The 20,934-nt window shown below is 46.5% G+C and overlaps 1 protein-coding gene across 1 annotated transcript in view; it reads right to left on the reverse strand.

Annotated features, from left to right (window-relative positions):
- Nucleotides 1–20,934, reverse strand: part of MAP3K5 (mitogen-activated protein kinase kinase kinase 5) — a 181,441-nt gene that overhangs the window by 8,249 nt on the left and 152,258 nt on the right. The window contains exons 22-26 of the mRNA XM_080941715.1: nt 15,202–15,379; nt 14,943–15,111; nt 7,968–8,153; nt 5,022–5,127; nt 1,335–1,578 (exon numbers count right to left, since the gene is read on the reverse strand). Coding sequence (XP_080797841.1) covers nt 1,335–1,578; nt 5,022–5,127; nt 7,968–8,153; nt 14,943–15,111; nt 15,202–15,379 — 883 coding nt within the window. The remainder of the gene's footprint in view (nt 1–1,334; nt 1,579–5,021; nt 5,128–7,967; nt 8,154–14,942; nt 15,112–15,201; nt 15,380–20,934) is intronic.

Consider the following 20,934-nt stretch of genomic DNA (forward strand, 5'->3'; position numbering starts at 1 on the left):
CGGAAACATGGCCAAACCCTCTCTATAGAGATGGGTAGATTTCAGAAAGCAAGACTAAGGTTGAGCCAAGAGGACCTCAGAAAACACCTGTGAAGGAGACAGCTGGGACCTTGGCTCCTGGAAACTGCACATGTCATAAACATGGTGCTGGAGAGTGAGCTCAAGGCAAAGCAAACGGGCCAAGGAGAGAAGGGAACCACACGTGCTTCTAAGATGTTTAGAGATGTAGGTCCGTGCCCAGGTGGGCTGGCAGAGGTTTGATGGACAGATAAGCAGACAGAGCAGCTCTTTGGTAGCTTTCCTGTAGAACTGTTCTGACCAGAAACTGTGACAGGTAGGGTTGGAACAGCACAGTAATTCAGGAGGCTTCCCCCTCCAGAGACCAGAGCAGGGGTTCCAAAATCAAGAGTGGTCGGACTGAGTGGCCAGGCAAAGCAAAGTGATTGTGTCAGCAGGTGAGATTTAACTTTTAAAACCTTGAACTTATAACAAGAAACAAGTCACCTTTGTCACCATGGTGGACAACTGTCTAAGGTCTCTAAATATTTGAACATCTTTTATTGATTCTCTAAAAAGTTTTCATTGTAGACTCAGAGTCATAAAGTCAGTTTCCCATAAGTCAGCGGGGCCAGGGCAGGAAGCTATAAATCACAAGCATTCAGCCTTTGGACCGTGCCGCCAGCTTCGAAGAACACGAAGCACTCACTGCTTGTTTGATAACTGGATCAAACAGGTTCAGTGGTACCCAATTCTCAGCGACAAACCCAATGTATCACGACGCAATCACAAATGTGGCCAGGAACCTTTAAGCTAGGACAAGGGTTAAAAGAACTGGACATCCCGAGTCACAGGCGAGCTCTGCTCACCAGAAGGAACAGACTGCCTGAGTCTGTTTTCAAGATCAGTCCATGAGGTTCCAACTCAGTTATTATGGAAATCCCAGGGCACTTGGGACAAAGTGGTAGGTAAGTGCTCCACCTGCGAGAGGCAGAAAGCACCATTTTACAAGAGGGCTAAAATCAGTCTCTATTGTTTTATACAGAAAAGCAGTTACCTTTGAGTGAACCATCACATATGGTCTGAGGGTCAGAATTTTATTTGTTTGTTTGTTTTTATACACAGGTTCCTCTGTGGCCTGGTTGTCATGGAATTCACTCTGTGGACCAGGGTGACCTTGAACTCATCAAGATCTGCCTGCCTCTGCCTTGTAAATGGTGGGATTAAAGGCACATACCACTAAACCCAGCCCCGTGGGTCAGACTTTTAAAGCAGACCCACATTCTTCATCTTTATAAAAACAAGGAAAAAGAAAGCAACCCACACCCCCACATTACCTATTAGTTTCGATTTTCATCCTTCCCAGCTGCACGTTCAGCGACCGGTGTGCGTTCTGGGAATCGTGGGACACCGTGGAGCTGAGTGTGCTCACCCCTGAGGTAGCCACAGCATCCTCAATGACAGCCTGAGGCCTCCGCACCGTTTGGTTTGAAGGTGATTCCTCATGCTCGTCCTCAACATCCAAGTCCTCCGGATCCGCCGTGTCGCTTTCTGACGCAAGGCTAAAATGCGGCCTCAACTCTATGTGGCAAAATACAATATTAATAAACGCAACCCGCCGACTGTTCATCTTCACGCCATTAGGATGTGTCAGCATCCCCATGCAATCTGCCCGAGCTGCTCTTTCAAGGGAAGGAGAATCTCCGCATTTGTTCAGCTTTGTTCTTTCAGTGGGAACAGTAAGCACTCACAGGCCTCTAAAGATCATTCTCAGGGCAAGAAGCACCGAACCACCAGTTCTAACGTCCCAAGGCCACCCTTGCTTCCACGCTGAGCATTTCTGCGCCTGCACCACACTTTGAGAAGCAACAAGAAATGCTCAGTGTTCCCTGTGATCTTCAGGACAGCCTGAGGAACTCCTCGGGGTCTCACTCCCACGGCATTCTGTTCTGTGCCATGGAACGGGAGGCTGAACATTTCCTACACTTTCCTTTGGAAACAATTCCACAGTAGCAGAGAAGCTCAGCAATACAGAGTTCTCTTGTCCCCGTCAGAAGCTCACCCTAAGCTTAGCATCTTACATGACTTTCAGAACTACTGTCCGAACCAGGAAATCAACATTGACAGCTAACTCACTCCCCCTTTTTCTTCTCCCTCCCCCTCTCTCTTTTTTCTCCCCCTCTCTCTTTTTCTCCCTCCCCTCTCCCCCTTCACTGTTAAGAACAGGATCCTTGTGGCTCTCAGCATCCTGCCTCATCCTCCCACAGGCCAGGGAGACAGACCCACACAACAGCATGCTCTGACAGAGTGCCCGGGCTCCCCGTAAGGTCTGTCTGTTTCCTGATTGATGTTCCCTCACTGGAGTGAGGCTCCAGCTTTCCTGGCCTCTCCCATTCTGTGACTACTATTCCCGGGCTAACTCTCATGACCTTTGCCCTAGCCTGCCATAATCAGGGCTGCTAGTGCTTGTGTGGTGGAGACTCTTTTACGTCCCCCACCCCTCTACACTTGGCAAATAGAACTTCATTGTAGCCAAGGGCTGACTCTGCTGTATATTTACTTACTCCATTCTTGATCTCACGCTGGACACATCAAGCCTGCTAGAGTTTGGGTCTTGGGTTTTCCCCAGAGGAGAAAAAGGCTCAGTTTTTAGTGCGGCACCACGGGAAGGTGGTGGGACCTTCAGGAGCTGGGGTCATTAAGGGGCATATGTCACAGTGGAGCCTGGTCTCCTGCTTCCCAGCCATGAGCTAAGAGGCTTAGCCCTACCAAATGCTCTCACTAGGACATGTCCCCACAGGCCCAAAGCCCAATCATGGCCAAAATCAACCGTGTCTCTTAAAAACTGATTATCTGAGGACTTTTCTGTGGTGAAAGAAGGGCCAGCACAGGCCTATGATCCGATACTATTTCTGTTTCCTTCCTTTTTGCTGTCTAAATTGTGGTCGCACAGACCCCATGGGAATTTCTTCACGTTGATGCGGCGTCCTTACCCCTGTGCTTCTCGAGGTCCCTCTTGCCTCTTATCACCACAAGATGTCTCAAGCCTGCTTTATATTTCTCCTAAGGCACACCTGAAACCAACCACTACAGCAGGAGCCCAAATCCCACCTGTCAGAGGATGGGGTCTAGGTCCAGACACACTTGGGAATTTAGAGGTAGCAAAGATACTATGTCCACAGCTGCAAACCAAACAAGGTAAACAGAGAGGGAATTCCACAATTTTGAAGGACTCCCATTACTTAAAAACTGGTGAGGTTCTAAGATATTTCATAGTGGTCCTTTTAGGTTTCTATGCCCTACCTTTAAGATGTAGGTACAAAAAGATTAGCATCAGCGCATGCGCCTAACCCATGCACGTGTGTCTCCCTATGGATAGGCGTATAGATGTCTGTCTATGACATCTTCACATACAAGCTAGGCGTAAGAGCTCTGCTTACAAGTCTTGAATACTGAATAAACCTCAGGTAGTTGAGGGGTTTGTCTTGGGGCAGGAAGACACTCCTCACTCGTGTCTCACTGCTGATAGCGAGAGGGTAGAGTTAGGCCAGCGATTTCCAAAGCCAGCCGTGCATTCAAGTGGCCAGAGAGCTGTGCTCAAGTTGAATTTCTACAGCTAGAGTATAGAGGATTTTTTTTTCAGAGCCATAAGAATATTCTCTGTGATATCTAACTGTGGGGAGACGTCTTAGTGAGGGTTTTACTGCCGTGAACAGACGTCATGACCAAGGCAAGTCTTATAAATGACAACATTTAGTTGGGGCTGGCTTATACGTTCAGAGGTTCAGTCCATTATCATCAGGGTGAGAACCTGGCAGCATCCAGGCATGGTGAAGGAGGAGCTGAGAGTTCTACATCTTCACCAGAAGGAAGCCAGGAACAGACGGAGCATCGTCAGGCAGCTAGGAGGTGGGTCGCCAAGACCACCATCATCAGCGACACACTTCCTCCAACCAGGCCACACCTTCTAAAAGTGCCACTGCCTGGGCCAAGCATGTGCAAATGATCACAGGAGATATCATTCATTCATCCAGACCCACAGATTCGACAGCTCTGATGAAGTCTACGTGACTATCATGTGCTTGCATCAACTGTGACCAATGTATCTTTCAGCTGGAACATGCTCATACTGGAACAGGTCACATGCATGTTAGAGCAGAAAACATACAGGAAACTGCACCTTTCCTCTCAATTTTGTGATTAATCTAAAACTTTAAAAAATGTAATTCCAGAAAACTATTGCCGATTGGTTCGAGGTTGGGAGAGGAGCTGTGATTTTTCTTGCTGAACTTGTCAAAGAGTTGGCATTCACTGGTTAAAAACAGTGACAAGGAAACGTACCTACGGGCACAGATACCTACACACTGAAATTCATAACTATCCGGGACATCTTACAGCTTCTAGTTTTTCTCCATGTCCTACTAAGCCGCCTAAAGCAAATCTTCCCCACTAATGGCGAATGTTTTGTTCGGTGTATCCTTGTGTAGACTGGCTGTACTAAATGAACGCTATTTGGTGACTGTGGTGGTTAAAATGAGAATAAAACACACACATCCCCCCATAAGTTCACGTATTTGAGCACCTGGTCTCTACTGGTGAACTCAAGGCTTAGGAGGTGTGGTGGCCTTGTTGGAGGTGTGGCCACTGGGAGCAGGCTTTGAGAGTTTAAAGACCCGAGCTGCTTCAAGTGTTCTGTTTCTGCTTCATGCTTGTGATTTAAGATGAGGCGGCCCAGCTTTCTGTTCCAGCCGTCACGCCTCCCCACCGCGGTGGTGGCGGTGGTGGCAGTGGTGGTGGGCTACTATTGCCCTGGAGCTGAAAGCTCAGATAAACCCTTCCTTCTCTAAGCCACCTTGGTCATAGCGTTATCAGAGCAAACAAAAAGTAAGACAGCAAGTGGTTTTTAAAAAAGCAACAAGTGCTCTCGAAAGCACCGAAGAAAACCGGAAATGAAAAGGCAGAGGCAGACAGCCCAGAATGCACAAGCACCAATTATCTTTATATAGTCAGTAAACAGCTCTGACCTGGGACCAGAATGGTAATGGCTGTCTGCACAGCCTTTCGGATGATACTGTCCAAGGCAAACATCCAGTGTGGCTTGATGTTATGATTCCGAAGAACTTTGTTGACCTGGAAAGACAGTGACCTTTTAGTCTATGTTCATTTCTTATGTTATTCTCCTCCCCCAAGGGTGTGTGTGTGTGTGTGTGTGTGTGTGTGTGTGTGTGTGTGTGTATGTGTATGTATGTGTGTGCATGTGTGTATATATGTGTGTATGTGCATGTGTGTGTGTGTGTGTGTACGAGTGTGTTTTGGTGTGTGGGAATATGCATGAGAAAGAGGAAGGCTATGGTTTTGGAACTCGGCACAGCTGGTGGAAGGCGTAAAAGCAGGAGAGTTAAAGGGTTGTCAATAAAGACAATTCCCTACCCTGCAATGTCTTGACTGCTATTAAACACAGACAAAAGCTTGAGCGCATTCATGATTTAGAAAACTCGAGGGAAGAGAGTACACATTAGCACTGCCACAATCCTGATCTCCTTTTCCTTGCAACTGTTTCGGATGCCTGTCTATACAGGGGAATAATCTGCTAGAATATGCCAGAAAGCCTGGTGTCTGTCTGTCTGTCTGTCTGTCTGTCTCTGTCTCTCTCTCTGTCTCTCTCTGTCTCTCTGTCTCTCTGTCTCTCTCTCTCACTGTCTCTCTCTCTCTCTCTCTCACACACACACACACACATTACTGTGTCACTGCTGTAAAGATAACTTTTTACAGTGACTGGTAAATGTTCTACCCATTTAAGTAGACACACACCCGGACACTCTGTCCTTTTAAAAAACCATTGTGAAGCATGCATAATATAAGACTTCCAATGTTAATCATTTTTATTTGCTCAGGTGAGTTTTAATAATATGAAGTTAACAATTTCAACCACCAGAGGCACTACGTACCCCCATATTATGTGGAGGTCTTCAACAACCATCCTTAGGGCTCTTTCTCACACAGGCCTGGAACTTGGGGCTCACTCAGATCTAAGCTCTTACCCAAGAGTCCTGCATGCCTGACCCTCTTCCATCCCTGTGAACTGTGCTCCAGGGACCTCCCCTAAGCCAGAGGATGAATTGTTCGGCTGTTTTGAGAGACCATCCTTTTTGACTTAGCATGATATTCTTAGGATTCATCCACATTTACAACCTGTGTCAGAATTTCTTTTTTTTTAAAGATTGAACAGTATTCCCTTAACATCTGGATTGAGTCTATTACTTCCCGGTTCCCAATGGCAGGGCTCTGGGCAGAGAACCAGGTGGAAGCAGAGAAATGGTGGCTGAGCTGCAAACCGTGCCAAGAGTCAACAACAGCTGCTCAGTCATTCCCTTGGTCCAGACTCATCGCAACCACCCGGTTTAGAGGAGAGCCAGCCTAAGGACTTTCTCATAACCACTGCTCCTAAGGAAATGAACTACTTCTTGGATTTGACTTGTTCCAGGAAATTCTTTCAGAATGGTTTTGCAGTACTCCCATTTAAAAAAAAATAAATTTAATGTATATGAGTACAATGCAGCTCTGTTTTCAGGCACACCCGAAGAGGGTATCAGATTGCATTACAGATGGTTGTGATCCACCATGTGGTTGCTGGGAATTGAACTCAGGACCTCTTAACCACTGAGCACTAGCCCCCCCATTTCTTAAATGGATCAGCCTGCTTATGTGTCTGGCCAGTCTATCACTGAAGTATTCCAAGTGTGAATCCTTTACAACCATGACCTGGTTCAGCCCCTCATGACGGAGCGCACTGCTCAAACCCTCATCACGCAGCGTAAGAGGACTGGACAGGGCAGGAGTGAAGCGGGGTGAGCGAGGCCCGAGGCCCGGGATTACAGCTAAACAACCCCTACTCTGCACTTTCCAACCAATTCCCTTCCTAACCCCCTGCCCAGAAGCCAAGGTGTGGGCAAGCACAAGCCAGAGACCTCACTTCACTCGATGGCAGACGGCTGGGGTTCCAAGGTTGCAGTGTAAGTGTTTCATAGTGTAAGCAGGCCTTAGCATTTAACATTAGTGACAGGCGCTGCCAGCTGCTTTGATTCTCTATGACCTCAGTCCAGTCAGGAATCTTGTTCCTGTTCCTGATACAACAGAAAGACTGAGCAGTTTCCACTCAGAACACCAGTGCCCGTTGAAGGATAAAGATTTAGTTTGGAATGGAGGATCATTTCTTATTCCAAATACAAATGTCAAGAAACACAGGAGTAATTAACGAGTTAATTTTAAATTTTTAAATAAAACCATATAGTGTGATTTCATATTCACCTAACAGGTACCATCTAGATGCTTTCTTTTTCCTGCCTCCAGAGCCTTGTAAGGGTGTCTGAGGGTGGCTTACAAAGGTGTACAGAAAAGCCTTACTCAAGAAGAGGAAAGGTTTTGAATCACACTTGCAGACTAGCTTCTTGTTTGTGCAGCCTAAGACTGTCAGCGATCTCTCATCAGATCACGATTAATTTCCACTCACCAACAGTCTGTTCTCTGAACTATATTTCTGGTGGGAAAATAGTGGATACTTATGAAATGAAGCTGTTAACTATGCTCTACATGGAAACCAGAGGAAAGGCATGGAGCAGATTCAGCAGTGAGCATTCCCAGGCGTAACAGTGCATTTCTCTCAGGGGCCACTAGATGGCACCTCTTGAACAGCATTTCAAAACAGGACTAAAGGGCACTGTGCTTCAGAGGTCAAAGAGCAACCCCCAACATGGAGAGAAACCCAGCCTTGGGGAATGTCTGTAAGTCTTGCTGTTTCCCTTGGTGGTTCAGGTGTGTGTGTCTCTTATCTTTGAGAAAACTCAATAAATACCTCCCATCTGTCATCCGAAGAGAATGCAGTTTATCCAGTAAGTGAAAGGGAAAGAGAAGTTAAATTGCATCCCGTTTCTACGAGCAGGGTTTGTGGGGTGAGCCTGGCACGCGCTTACCGCATCCTGGAAGCTGAAGAGGACCACCTGCACCTGGTTGATCCCGTGGCTGTCGAAGTCCAGCTCCAGCTTGAGCTTAGACAGCGTAGTGGCTATGATTTTCCGGTCGGTGGACCTCACAAACTCTCTGAGGCTTGAGATGAGGGTTGTGATGTGTTCCCATTTTAGTTTAGGCTCTTCGGCACCCTGAAAATAAAACCCCACAAGGCCTCCGTCACTCTGCACCCCACTCGAGATCACCATACTCAGGGAGCTCCAAGAGGCCTCCTGCTCATGATGAGAACCAGCCTTTGTGGAACCAGCCTTACGCCCACACTGGTCCGTAGCAAGGACACATTTGGGTTGAGGTGATGAGAATCCTGCTCTCGGAGATTTTAATTGGACACTAAGGAGAGACGGAGGCACTGAGCCGCAGAATCTTAATCTCAGAGTCTGCCCACAGAAAGGTCAGGACCCAGGACTGGGGATGCACCCAAGGACACGGGAGTAGATACAGGGGAGTTGAGAATGACAGTGGGTAGGGAAAGGAAGGAGAAGGAGATAGAACAGCACGCAAGACCAGCAGCAGCCAAGCAAGAGCAAAGATGGAAGGAAACCCTGGAGCTGTGTTTCCCACTGGACTCACACAGCAAGGTTCCTCTCTGCCAGGCTCAGCCGGGCACCAACAGACTCCCTCTCTCCTAGCTGTGTCTATCAAGGTGTGCCTGGCGCTACCACTGCCTTTAAAGTCAGTTCCTTGTCATAAAAAGGGGCCAGCTCAGCCACCACCATTGGAAACCTGCCTTAACAATAACTGGGTAATCAGTTATATATATATATATATATATATATATATATATATATAAAATGAACCAAGGAAACTTTTTACATATATAAACATACCTCTCTTTCAAAGTGATTTTTATTTTGTTTTAATGGGAGCAAGGCACACTGAGCCGGTAAAGAAAACCTAATTTAAAGATGTTGTTTATCTTCGTTTAACTTCAAGAACCAACAGAATTTTTATTAAGCTCCTTTTTATTCCATATTGTGATTTCTTACTGTATTATTCAAATTAAGTTCCTCCACTGGGTCAATAAAAGTCTAATCATTAGAATTCCATGAAAAATTTCAAAAACACCCTCACCTTCTTTCTGTACATAAATTCTTGATTGGGAGCTTGGTCCCACGTTTAAGTTCTCGTGAGAAAAGTCTAAACTGAAAGACCTAACGGCTGTCATTAAAGAAACATTTTAAAATTACACTGAGAACAATTACATGCTTTGTGTTTTTCTCACCACGAACTAAATGACAGCCAGAGGGAAAATTCACAGGCAACTTTACAACACCAGGAAAGTACCAGGAGGGTAAACTGAGTCACTCTATTGGCAGGACAGCAAACACTCATTTTTGACAGCAGGTTTGTTTTTAAAACAGCAGCAGCAGCAGCAACAACACGGTGCCTTTGACTTTTGGATGTGCGAGTTGCTGTCCTACACAAGGTCAGTCTCGACCCTGGGAAATGCTTCCTGTCCAGGCCACTCCATCCGCTTAGTCATCAGTATTTCTGTCCTGACTGCAGTCCCTCTGTCCTAACTCAGTAGAGGGCTTTCCTTTCTGAGCAAGCATGTTCTGCAGAGTAAAAGAGCCTCAGAACAATGGCAGCATTTGACGACAAGCCTTTCCCATGAATTCAGCATTCACAGGTCTTACAGCAAAAGTCTTGTGTGCACAGGTATGTGTGTGTGTTATATGCATATCTGCATATATGTGAAGGCCGAAAGCACATATTGGGATCACCTTTCTCCATTACTCCTTGCCTTATTACATCAATACAAGGTCTCTCAACGAACTTAGAACTCAAAACCTCCAAGGGTCTTCCATCCCCTGCCACCCCGTTTTTATATGGGTGCTGAGGATTTGGATGTGAACTCTGCTCCTCGTCTTCACAGAAAGTGCTCTTGCCCACTGAGCCCCCATTTTTTACTCCTTCAGCGGTCAGTGAATTCTGTAGGAGGCGATACAGTTTAAAGGAGTGCCTGGGGCCGAAGAGATGGCTCTGTGGTTAAGAACGCTCTCTTGAAAGTATGAGGACCTGAACTCAAATCCCCAACACACACGTAAAGGTGAGTCCTGTCTTCACCTGCCTGTAACCCCAGTACCGTGAGGCAGAGACCGGTGAAACCTGAGAGCTCGCTGGTGAGCCAGTGTAGCTGAAAGAGCAAGCTTCTGGTTCAGCGAGAGATGCTGTCTTAAGGTTAATGAGTTGGAGGATAATAGAGGAAGACAAAGACCAATCTTCTCTGACCTCCACACAAGCATGCACCTGCAGGCTCACGTGCACGTACCCGCACACTTGCACACTTGTGCGCATGCAGCATACACATCCTTATCTCCACCCCATAACACACTTCATAACACAACACACACACATACAAGATACACACACCCCAAGATTAAAAGAAAAAAAGAGCCTTTCATGGGTTAATATACTAAGGGCCTGACCAATAATCCCCTTCGAATTTGTTCTGTAGTGTAGACTGACATGTAAATAATTCTCTAGAAAAGTTTTAAAACATTAAGAAAATAGTTTCTACCTTGAAGGGATTGTGATCAAGGTGCATGATGTGAAAATCTCAGCAAATCAGTAAAAACATTATGTGGGAGGAAAAGTAAGAAAGTTATTTCTGTCCGGTTGTAGGATAAAAAAAGAAACTAGGTAACTATTATTAGGTTGGCTGGCGGTAGCATTTGTACAGTGCTTTTTATTATGACCTAAATATTCCATGACTCAGTGGCTACTGTTAGCAATCCGATGAGACTCTAACAGGTGAAGCAGCCCAGGTCCTGAGGAGGTCAGAACCAGATGGCACGGTCTTTAAATGATGAAGCCAGGACTCTGACCAAGGCAAATCCAAACTTAATCCAAGCTCCTAACTATGTATCTCCTGGCCACAAGCTGGAACATCGGCCATAGACTGGAGTCAAGACCTGCTCTGCCACCAAGTCACCACGTGGTGTGACAGATGGATGTCCCTCTAAGGAATTCACACTGTCCTGAACAGTGTGGCCCACCAATGTCCTCTGACCATTTGGGTGTGATTCTGGCTGGCAGTGCCTGGTACTCCAGGAGCTTCTTGGTGTCCAAGGCTGACCTGGACGTGGTTCCTCTATCTTTTCTCTCACAGGAAACATTTCAATGGGCAGATATGCTAATCCACCGAAAATAATTTAGGAAAAAAAAAACCCTTTTTAGGGATTTCATAATAAACTATAGCCCAGAGGTAGAACAGGTAGGTGCTTGAGATATTCCAGGCCTGTGTTTAATCCCACAAGTGTATTCAGTGAATCAATTAGCCAGTTATTCAGAAGTTCGGCAGTCACAGGAAGGACTGTTCTGGAGATTGGAGCTTTAGTGAGGACTCAGGTGGTGGAGTGAATGGTCCAACAGGAGGCAAAGAAACAAAACAAAAACTCACAAGACGTCTTCTGTGCTGGAAAACCACACCTCTTTGGAATGTGGATCATCTAGACAACTCCTGACATAAAAGTAAACATCATAAACTTGTGGCCATTGGTGAAGCCTTCATTCCAGCATGGATAACAGTGACCTTCCACTCCCTGCTTTTCCACCATTTGCCAGGGAGCCAGGGCAGTGTGCATCAAACCCCAACTCCATCTTTTGAGGGTGCCTGACTTTGGAAGCTACACAAACCCTCTACGTATTGCTTTCTTCATCTGGAAAAGATGGTTGCTAAAAGGAATACACTCTAGTTCTGGTGTCCCGGGGGCAGAATGAGTACACACAGGATAGTGGCCCCAGGGACTGTTTGCTGTGGTTCAATGTATCTAATAGCTATGAGTTGTTGTTGTTGGGTGGTTATTGTTGTTGTTGTTGGGTGGTTGTTGTTGTTGTTGGGTGGTTGTTGTTGTTGTTGTTGTTGTTGGGTGGTTGTTGTTGTTGTTGTTGTTGGGTGGTTGTTGTTGTTCTCCTTCTCTTCCTCCTTTTCTTCTTCCTTCGTCTTCCTCTTTGTCTTCTCTCCTCCTCTTTCTTATCCTTTTTCTTCTCCTGCTTCTCTTCCTCCACTTCCTCTTAGAATGTCAGCTTTGGAGACACAGAGTTATATTTTGTTCACTATTGTATCCCCTGTGTGCGTGGAACAGACCTGGTGTGATGGTTTATATTTGCTCAGCCCAGGGAGCGGCACTATTAGAAGGTATGGCCCTGTTGGAGGAGGTGTGTCACTGTGCTTGTGGGCTATAAAACCCTCAACCCTAGGTGCCTGGAAGTAGTCTCCTCATAGCAGCCTTCAGGAAGACACAGAACTCTCAATTCTGCCTGCACCATGGCTGCCTGGATGCTGCCATGCTCCCACCTTGATGATACTGGACTGAACCTCTGAATCTGTAAGCCAGCCCCAATTAAATGTTGTCCTTTGTAAGACTTGTATTGGTCACGGTTGTCTGTTCACAGCAGTAAAGCCCTAACTAAAACACCTGACATTCATCAGATGTGCAGTGTTTGCTGAATGACTGAATGAACTGCAAGTCACGCAGCTGCTCCATCCATCCAACCCTGGTCCCTCATATCTCAATTTGTCCTATTCTCAGTTCCTGAGTGACCCCCATGTGCACACACAGCCTCCCTGACAACTACCCTGTTCCCTTACCTAGAGGCTTGCTTGCCTTCTCAGGCCAGAACACCCATTTCTTGGGCCTCACGTTCACTGTGGTCCCTGTTTGAGACAGCTTTCTATCGGGACCAGAAAGTACGGATGGCATTCTCGAAGTTCTCCCGCAGCCCGAGCCTTTCCTGGCACACACACTGCCTTACTTATAAGATCTAAAAGGCAGATCCTTAGGGGACTCCTCTGGTGACAGTGTTCAGGCTCAGGCAACAGCACAGAAGCCTAGTGGGGCTGACAAGATACAGATCAGCTCAACAGTAAGAGCCGAGAGAGAACTTCCCGATGGCCTGATGGAAGACAAGGTCAGGCCAGCTGTTGGAATATTAACACTCTGGTCTACCCGTCCACTCTCCTTGCAGACATTTCCCCAGGAGCAAGAGAAGAGCAAAGCTATATGCAGTCTACACCGCCACAGCCATGAACCGTTCACGGTGATTTGGGGGCACTTATGTCCACAGGGCTAGCAGAGGATGGCAGACACCATGATGACGATTTGCTATGTCTAAGGGAAGAAAGTGAGCTCTGGCCTATCTGCTGGAGCCTATTACCTCAGACATAAACAAGGATGGAGTCTAATCCACCTGGACTCGAGCCTTCATAAGATGTGCAGGAGACACCGAGGTGCTCACGCACAGAGAGCAGGGCATCCTGGGATACCGGGAGGAGACGCTCATCAGATCCCAGAAGACAGTAAATGTGCTGACGCCTTGGCCTTGGACTGTAAGCTTCCGGAACTTCAAGGAAACACATTTCTGCAGAGTGACACACCCAGTTTGTGGCATTTTGTCCTAGAAAGCTAACGTGCCGGAGAAAATGGTTTCTTTGGCAAGGTGTTTGGTTGGCTGGGTTGGTTGTTCTTCGCACAGGAAGTCTAATGCTACCCAGTTGCTCACAGGTGTGTCCCTCCCCCACCTCCTGTGTGAATTTAGTGACCTCATAAGCTAGGGTTCCACCTGCTGGTGCTTCCAGTGATTAGAGAAGCAGCTGACAGGTGGCCTTGTGCTAACATCAGAATCAGCAGCTCATGTGTCTTAGTCCTTGTTTATGGATCCCGTGAATGAACAGCAGACTTGTGTAGGAACTTGAGAGCCTGCATGTGCCACCCAGTACTGTTTGCGTGTATGGGCACTAATTAAGTCACCCTCGCTAACTTGTTAATGAAACAGAACATCCAGGATTGCCACTGAGGTCTATCGGAGGCAAGATTCTATTTCAAGGACTGTAAACACCTGCATCCCATTGGTTCTTCTAAACATACAAGAACAGGAAGTGGGGGGAGCGAAGGGGGAAGCATGGAGAAAGGTATGAAGGATGGATGGATGATGGACAGATGGACAGAGGAAAGAAGGGAGAGGAGGGGGGATGGAGAGCAACAAGTGAGGAAAAAAGTGTACAACTATTTGCATTCACAAACAGTTTCACACTTAAGGTTTTTTTGTTTGTTTGTTTGTTTGTTTGTTTGTCTGTCCCAATGGAGGAGAGTCATTATTATTATTATTATCATTATTATTATTTTGCAAAATAAGGTCTCCCTATATAGCCCAGGATGGCCTAGAACTCATCATCCCCCTGCCTCAGCTTCTCAGGTGCTAAGACAGCCAGCATGTAGGTTTGTCTTATCACTCGGAGTACTACAGCTTCCTCGCACTTCCAGATCTCCCGACAACTCCACATTGTACACACACAGGCAAAAGTCTGTAGCATTTGGCCGGGGTATGGTGGGGGCGGACCTCTGCCCCACTTCGTGGGGGGCATGGTATAAAGATAGTTTCAGCCCAGCCTGGGTAGCATAATGGAAATCGATCTTTAAGAGATTAAACGAGGGCTGGTGAGATGGCTCAGTGGTTAAGAGCATTGACTGTCCTTCCAGAGGTCCTGAGTTCAAATCTCAGCAACCACATGGTGGCTCACAACCATCTGTAATGAGATCTGATGCCCTCTTCTGGTGTGTCTGAGGACAGCTACAGTGTACTCATACATTAAATAAATAAATCTTCTCTTAAAAAAAAAAAAAAGAAATTAAACTAGCCAGGAGGTGGTGGAGGTAGTAGCAGCAGCTGCACATGCCTTTAGTCCCAGCACTAGGGAGGCAGAGGCAAGCCAAGCTTTGTGAGTTCAAAGACAGCCTGCTATACAGAGAGTTCCAGGACAGCCAGGACTACAATAGAGCCCCTGTCTTGAAAAAACAAAAAAAAAAAAAAACAAAATAACGAAAATAAAAAGATTAAATAAAATTTACAAAAGGAAACAACAATAACCACAAAAACTATGTCAATCTTCAGGAAGGGAAGTGCCCAGGAGGCTTTACCTGGGCCAGAGATTCCATCAGGTTCCTTACAACCTTGTCCTGGTCTTCGGTCAGGATCCTGTGAAGGGTAGCCCGCCTCTCGCTATCCTTTCTCAGCATAAAAAAGCCAGAGTCTTTCTCTTCAGGGGACGGGGGCGCACTGTGATCTTCAAAGTTTTCATCTGGAATGCTGTAATGAGTACAACATAAATCAGGGTCTCCTTCACAGAGTGACATCCCACAGGATATGTCTTTCGGCACAAACAAGTCAGCTCTTTACCCCAGGAACAATGTCCGGATCCCTTTCCCATCCTTTTCTCCGCAGGATTTAGCTCTGGTTTTGAAGGAGAAGGGGTCAGCCTTCAGCTCTGTATCAGGAGAAACAGAGCCATACTCGCTACTGCTACTGGTGTCTTCTACCAGGACGGGGACTGGCAGGGAGATGCTTCTAAGGTACTCTGATAGGGGGAGAGAGAGAAGGTCAGAAACACTTGAACTTTACACATACAGGCACATGGGTGAGAGAGACCAGTATCCTTTGTCATGACTGGACACATGCTGATCATGTGATCACTGACCCTGCCTCACTCAACATAACAGAGGTAGGTGGGCAAGGGTTCAGTCAGGAAAGGTTCCCTTGGACCCCGTACGAAGCATCTCCCAGGACAGAAGAACCAGGCTGCAGGCTCAACAGGTCCCGGGGTTTCCATTTTAACGGGTGACATAAATTGACATTCACAGGTCTTACTTCCCACATCTAGAAACAATTTTACATTTTAAAGCTATGTCCTCATGGGTGTGAAGTTTCACCTTAGTATCTGTGGCTGCCTTGGAAGTAGGAAGGAATGGGATGTTGTGGATCTAAGCAACAGGTTCTAACCCCGCTTCACCTAAGACAAACATGCTGAACGCCACATCATGGCACCAGGAGGCACACAAGCAAGCACTCTTTGCTAAGAAAAATAAAGTTTTGGAAACCAAGAGACCTACGAGGCACCCCCGAGTTGCCAGGCACGACTCCCACTGCAAACACAGGAATCTGCTCTGCTTTGATTGGAACTCCCTACATTTCATTCCAAACTGTTTTAAAGACAGTAAAATTTGCCAGAAACATCTTTAATGTCTCAACATTACAGACATCTCTTACTAAAAATAAGGCAAGTGCAAAGTTATAAAAACAAAGAAAGGATGCATGGTTGCTTGGAAACCTCTTTTTATTTAAGTTCTGTTGAGCTGGATTGAGCTGAACTCCCCGGAGTCTCAAAGACAGTGGATAATCAGTTACCAGCGGCTCCTCATCTCCCGTTCCTCACTACAGCAAGTTCATTGTTACAGGGATGCTGGCCACTGGCCACTAGACTAATACCCACAGTGTGATCATCCACTCCCTTCTCTGGTTTGCAAACACCCAAAAGCAGGATGGTCATCCTAGCTTCCCTTCTGTTATGAGAGATATCCCATCAGAAGCTGCCCAGGTGAGAAAGGGTTTACCTTAGTCCACAGTTCTAGGTAAAAATCTATTCCTTCAAGGACCTAGTAAGGACCCAAGCCAGGGCATGGTGATGCTCACGTGGTTGGGTCCTCATACCAGTTGAGGCAGCCTCCTGCAGATGCGCCCAATGGCCAACCTGACCTGACAATTCCTCACTAACACATTCTTCCCGGGAGATTTTAGACTGTGTTAAGTTGACAAGTAAAACCAACAATGGGCCTTGTAGTTTTCCTTTGGCTCCTCCAGGTACTTTTAGGTTGTAGACTTTTACGTGAGTGTGTGTGTGTGTGTGTGTGTGTGTGTGTGTGTGTATGTAAATGTTGTATACTGTGCATGCAACTAAAGAAAATATTTAAAAGCTATAATATTAATGGTAGTTCTTTCTAGAAGATATGATTTAGGGTAAAAACATTTTCCAAATTTTCTACCATAAGCAAATATTTTGTACATGCGTACTGGTATATATGTGTTTGCAGATGTGTGTACATGTGTCTGTGCATATGTGTAAGGCCCAAAGGCAAACACCAGCATTGTTTCCCAAGTACTATATGTTTATATTAAACATAAACATATATTTATATATTAAATATATTATATGAACATATATATTTATGTGTATATGCATACACATATACACTGCCATGCTCCCACCTTGATGATAATGGACTGAACTTTTGAACCTAAGCCAGCCCCATTTAAAAGTTGTCTTTTACAAGAGTTGCCTTGGTCATGGTGTCTGTTCACAGCAGTGAAACCCTCACTAAGACAGGTAGCAAAAGGGCTTCAGTAAGAACCTGATTGAGCTATGCACAGGCTGTACTCTCAGCACTTGGGATACCGAGGCAGGAGGAGGCCAAAACCCGGCAAGGTAGGGCAGGTGTTACCTTATAAATCAGTAAGACTCTACGTTCCCCAATAAAGAAGGAATCAGCACCATGATCAATCAACTTCAAAAGCAGGACAGGTATCTTGGGAACGAAGAGATCGATACTGTTCGCACTGTCAGCTAAGGTTTTGCCTGTGCTTCTGTAAATGCATGCGTGTGGCATGTATGTATGCACGCATGTCTACAGAGAGGGAGCAAGGCCTTAAGTTTTCCTGCTTTTTACCTCTCTGATCTCATTAGGTGGTTTGAGTAACCAGCAATGAGAAAGCATATGTCTGTGAGTTTCAAGGTTGCTATGGATACTGAATGCCTAAAAGGAGGCCTGGGGGGGTAAAAGTCTCACGTTTAAAGGTGGAACTGTCAATCATTTTTAAATGAAAAGGATTTCTGTGGACACTATGGTCCTGGCTCATCTGCAGCCTGAGGAGGAATCAACCCGTGGACACGGTTCTAAATTGCTGCTCTTGTTAAGCCCAGTCTCATGAAAAACCAAAATGCCTCCAAGGTTTCTTTGTTCTCTAAAAATTAGTGTGTGTGTGTGTGTGTGTGTGTGTGTTTACATTTTATGTAATATGTATACACATGTAATACATATTACATAAATACATAACTATTTACATATTATGATGAGAAAGAATACAAGCTGGAGGGGAAAGTCTTTTTAGTAGACAGGGGGTGTTACTTGATTATTTTACCCGCAAAGTGAACAATTGGGTTTGAGTCTGGAGCTCAGAAGACGTTTGGGTCAGAGGTGTGACTTCAGTCATTCAAGATTTCAATGCAGCTTAAAGCAAGGAATGCCATAGTTTAGGGAAAGGTAACACACCCTTTCAGAATACCAAAACTGTACAGAAAGAGGAGAAAAAAAGCATCAGCAATGGGAATGATGAGGCTCAGCCATGGGTCAAGAGGACAGATAAGATGAGGCGTCAGAGAGGCCCACACACGGCAGGGCTGAAACAAGACAAAACAGGCTTTCAGGCAAGAAGGCTCTGAGAACTGGGGAGCTGAGAACATTCTTGTCAGATTTACCTCCACAGGCCCTCCTGGCAAGTTTAGTTAGAGGGTTCAGAGGTCAAGCGGAAGGACAAATAGGGAACAGAACGCAGAGGAGACCTGGGAATACTGAACATGAATGAATCTGTGGCGGCAGAGAAGGCAAGAGCACAGTGCCAGGCAAGGGGATGCCTGAGAAGGATCAGGCCATGACAGAAGCCACCAGAAGCAAGCATGAATGACTTAGACCAGAAGGAGAGGGTGGGCAGAAAGGACCCCTTTGGGCTCCTGGCCTTCAATGCATGCTGTTTGTCATTAGGGCTAGGAAGAAGAAAACGGGTGCTTGGGTGTCCACTTACATACTTATGGGGGATCTATTCTAGATGGCTCAGCCTGCTTTCTCTTGTTCTGGAGCTCTGCTTCCCCAGGGACAAGCTGGCAGGCCTTGAGCAGCACAGATACCCGGTTCCCAGCTCAGGCCGGGACACTTCTAGTCGCTGGCAACCTGACTACCAATGCCCTGCCAAGTCCTACGAAGCCTGCAGCAATCTGAAGAGGCAGAGTGAGCCAGGTCAAAGTCTTAGGGGCTGGTGGAAAAGAGCGTGAGTCCAAAATCCTCTAAAGGAAAGCTTTATCAGAAGGCCACCAAAAGTGGGGATTTGTTAGATGCAACAGCCGTTAACCAGCAAACAGCCATTAGTCCAGGCAGAAGGATCTCAGTCTGAGTCACTTCTACATGCTGAGTATCCAGCACTAACTCCCCTTGTGTTAACTGAATAGACATTAAATAAATAAACTATCCTCCACCCCGCTACGAGGATGATGACCAGTATCCTCCTCCAATATGGTAGCTGGACACCTCAGACGATTATTTACATTAACTAGCATTTAAGTAAAAGACCAGCGCCTTGGCCATAAGCGCCATTTTTGAGACAACCAGTTAGGGTCTGGTGGCTGATGTACCGGATGGTGCTGACGTACAGGACATCTCTGTTATTAGAAAATTATAGACTCAGTGCTGGTGAGTGACACCATTCCAGATCAAGCCCCCTTCCTTCTCTCTGCCCCTCTTTTCTAATTCTTTAGTATTTAGTGACGAGCCCCTTGGTGTCCAAGCCTGAACATGTTGTCCAGCTCTGTCCTCTGCACACATGCTAACCACCGGTAGTGCTAAGCCGCCATGTTCCTGGTAGGGGAGTGTCTGTGCTCTACCCAGAAATAGGGATATGACCTATGAAATACACCCAAGGAAAGGGGATAAAGAAAGGATTTCTGTCACTTAGATGCTCCAGTCATGGTCACAGCTGTAATGGATTGGAGGCACAAAGGTCACAGAAACCCCGAGAACAAGGAGATGGTACTTTTGCTACTGGTTCAGGTGAGAGTGTCTTACTTGCTACTTGGGGATGTAGGGGATGCCCTTCCTTTGAAGGCAACCTTGTTCAGGTAGTGGGGAGATCAGGGAGGGCGAAACTCAACAGAAACCAGGAGGGCTGAGAGAGTTCTAACAGGAGAATCCTGAGGGTCCCAAGGAAAAGAGCAGTGACCTGCAGGGTATGGGAGCTGCTGCAAACAGCCTCTGGGGAAGCAGGTGCTGAGTGTAGGAGGCCTGCTGCAGCAAGGATGGTGTCAAAGCACTTGCATTTGTCACCGTGGTCTCATCTCCTCATGGGCAGGTGTCTAGGCCCCTCCCCTGGAGAGTAAGTCAGGTTGGATGTCACTCAGTCCACAGGGTCTGAGCTTAACACCCATCCACTGACTCTCTAAAAATCTTTTTTTAAAAAAAGATTTATTTGTTTAATGTAAGTACACTATACACTGTCATTATCTTAAGACACACCAGGTGAGGGCTTCAAATTCCATTACAGATGGCTGTGAGCCACCATGTGGTTGCTGGGAGTTGAACTCAGGACCTCTGGAGGAATAGTCAGTGCTCTTAACCTCTGAGCCATCTCTCCAGCCCAAATTCTTAAGATCTTATAATAGCTCACCTAGAGTTAGGTTATAAAGCTAGGTTGGAGTCTACCCCGAGAAGAAGGGGCTGCTTTCTACACCCCGGGATGCCTGAGGAGAAAGGCATCCACATCCCAATCCTGTCTCTCCAGCATCTTAGAGCCAGCCCCCAATTCAGAATCTCAGAAGGAAAACCCTGTAGTGACAGTGACTAGAGAGAGCCCGGTGAACGGTGAACGGGCCTCTACTCTAGGCTCCCTGGCTCTGAGGCGCCTCGGCAGCCTGCTGAGACCTGCTGGCACTAACCTCCTGCTACAAAGGACATTAAAGAGCTCACACTCCCACCAGCCACCCATTTACAGCCATGCACCTCTCCCCATGACTCTTTGAAATGCTTTAGTTGACTTGAGAGGAAACTTCTCGGTCATAATTTTCAAAAGCTAACCCAACGAGACAAAACCACAACTCTCTGCCCACTAGAGAACAGTGTACTTACTGACCTAAGATGCCCAAAGAAGGTGTATGATATTGACATTCCTCCCCCACCCCCAAACGCCCTAAGTAGCCAACTGGCTCCTAGAAAGAAGACACAGATTTCATCCAACCGATGATTTAAAAAAAACGGTCACCACCCTGCACCCGGGGGACAGTCATTCGGGATGTTTGTACAGGAGGGAAACTGAGCC

The sequence above is a fragment of the Micromys minutus genome, assembly GCF_963924665.1.
Source record: "Micromys minutus genome assembly, chromosome: 30".
In the NCBI taxonomy this organism is placed as follows: domain Eukaryota; kingdom Metazoa; phylum Chordata; class Mammalia; order Rodentia; family Muridae; genus Micromys; species Micromys minutus.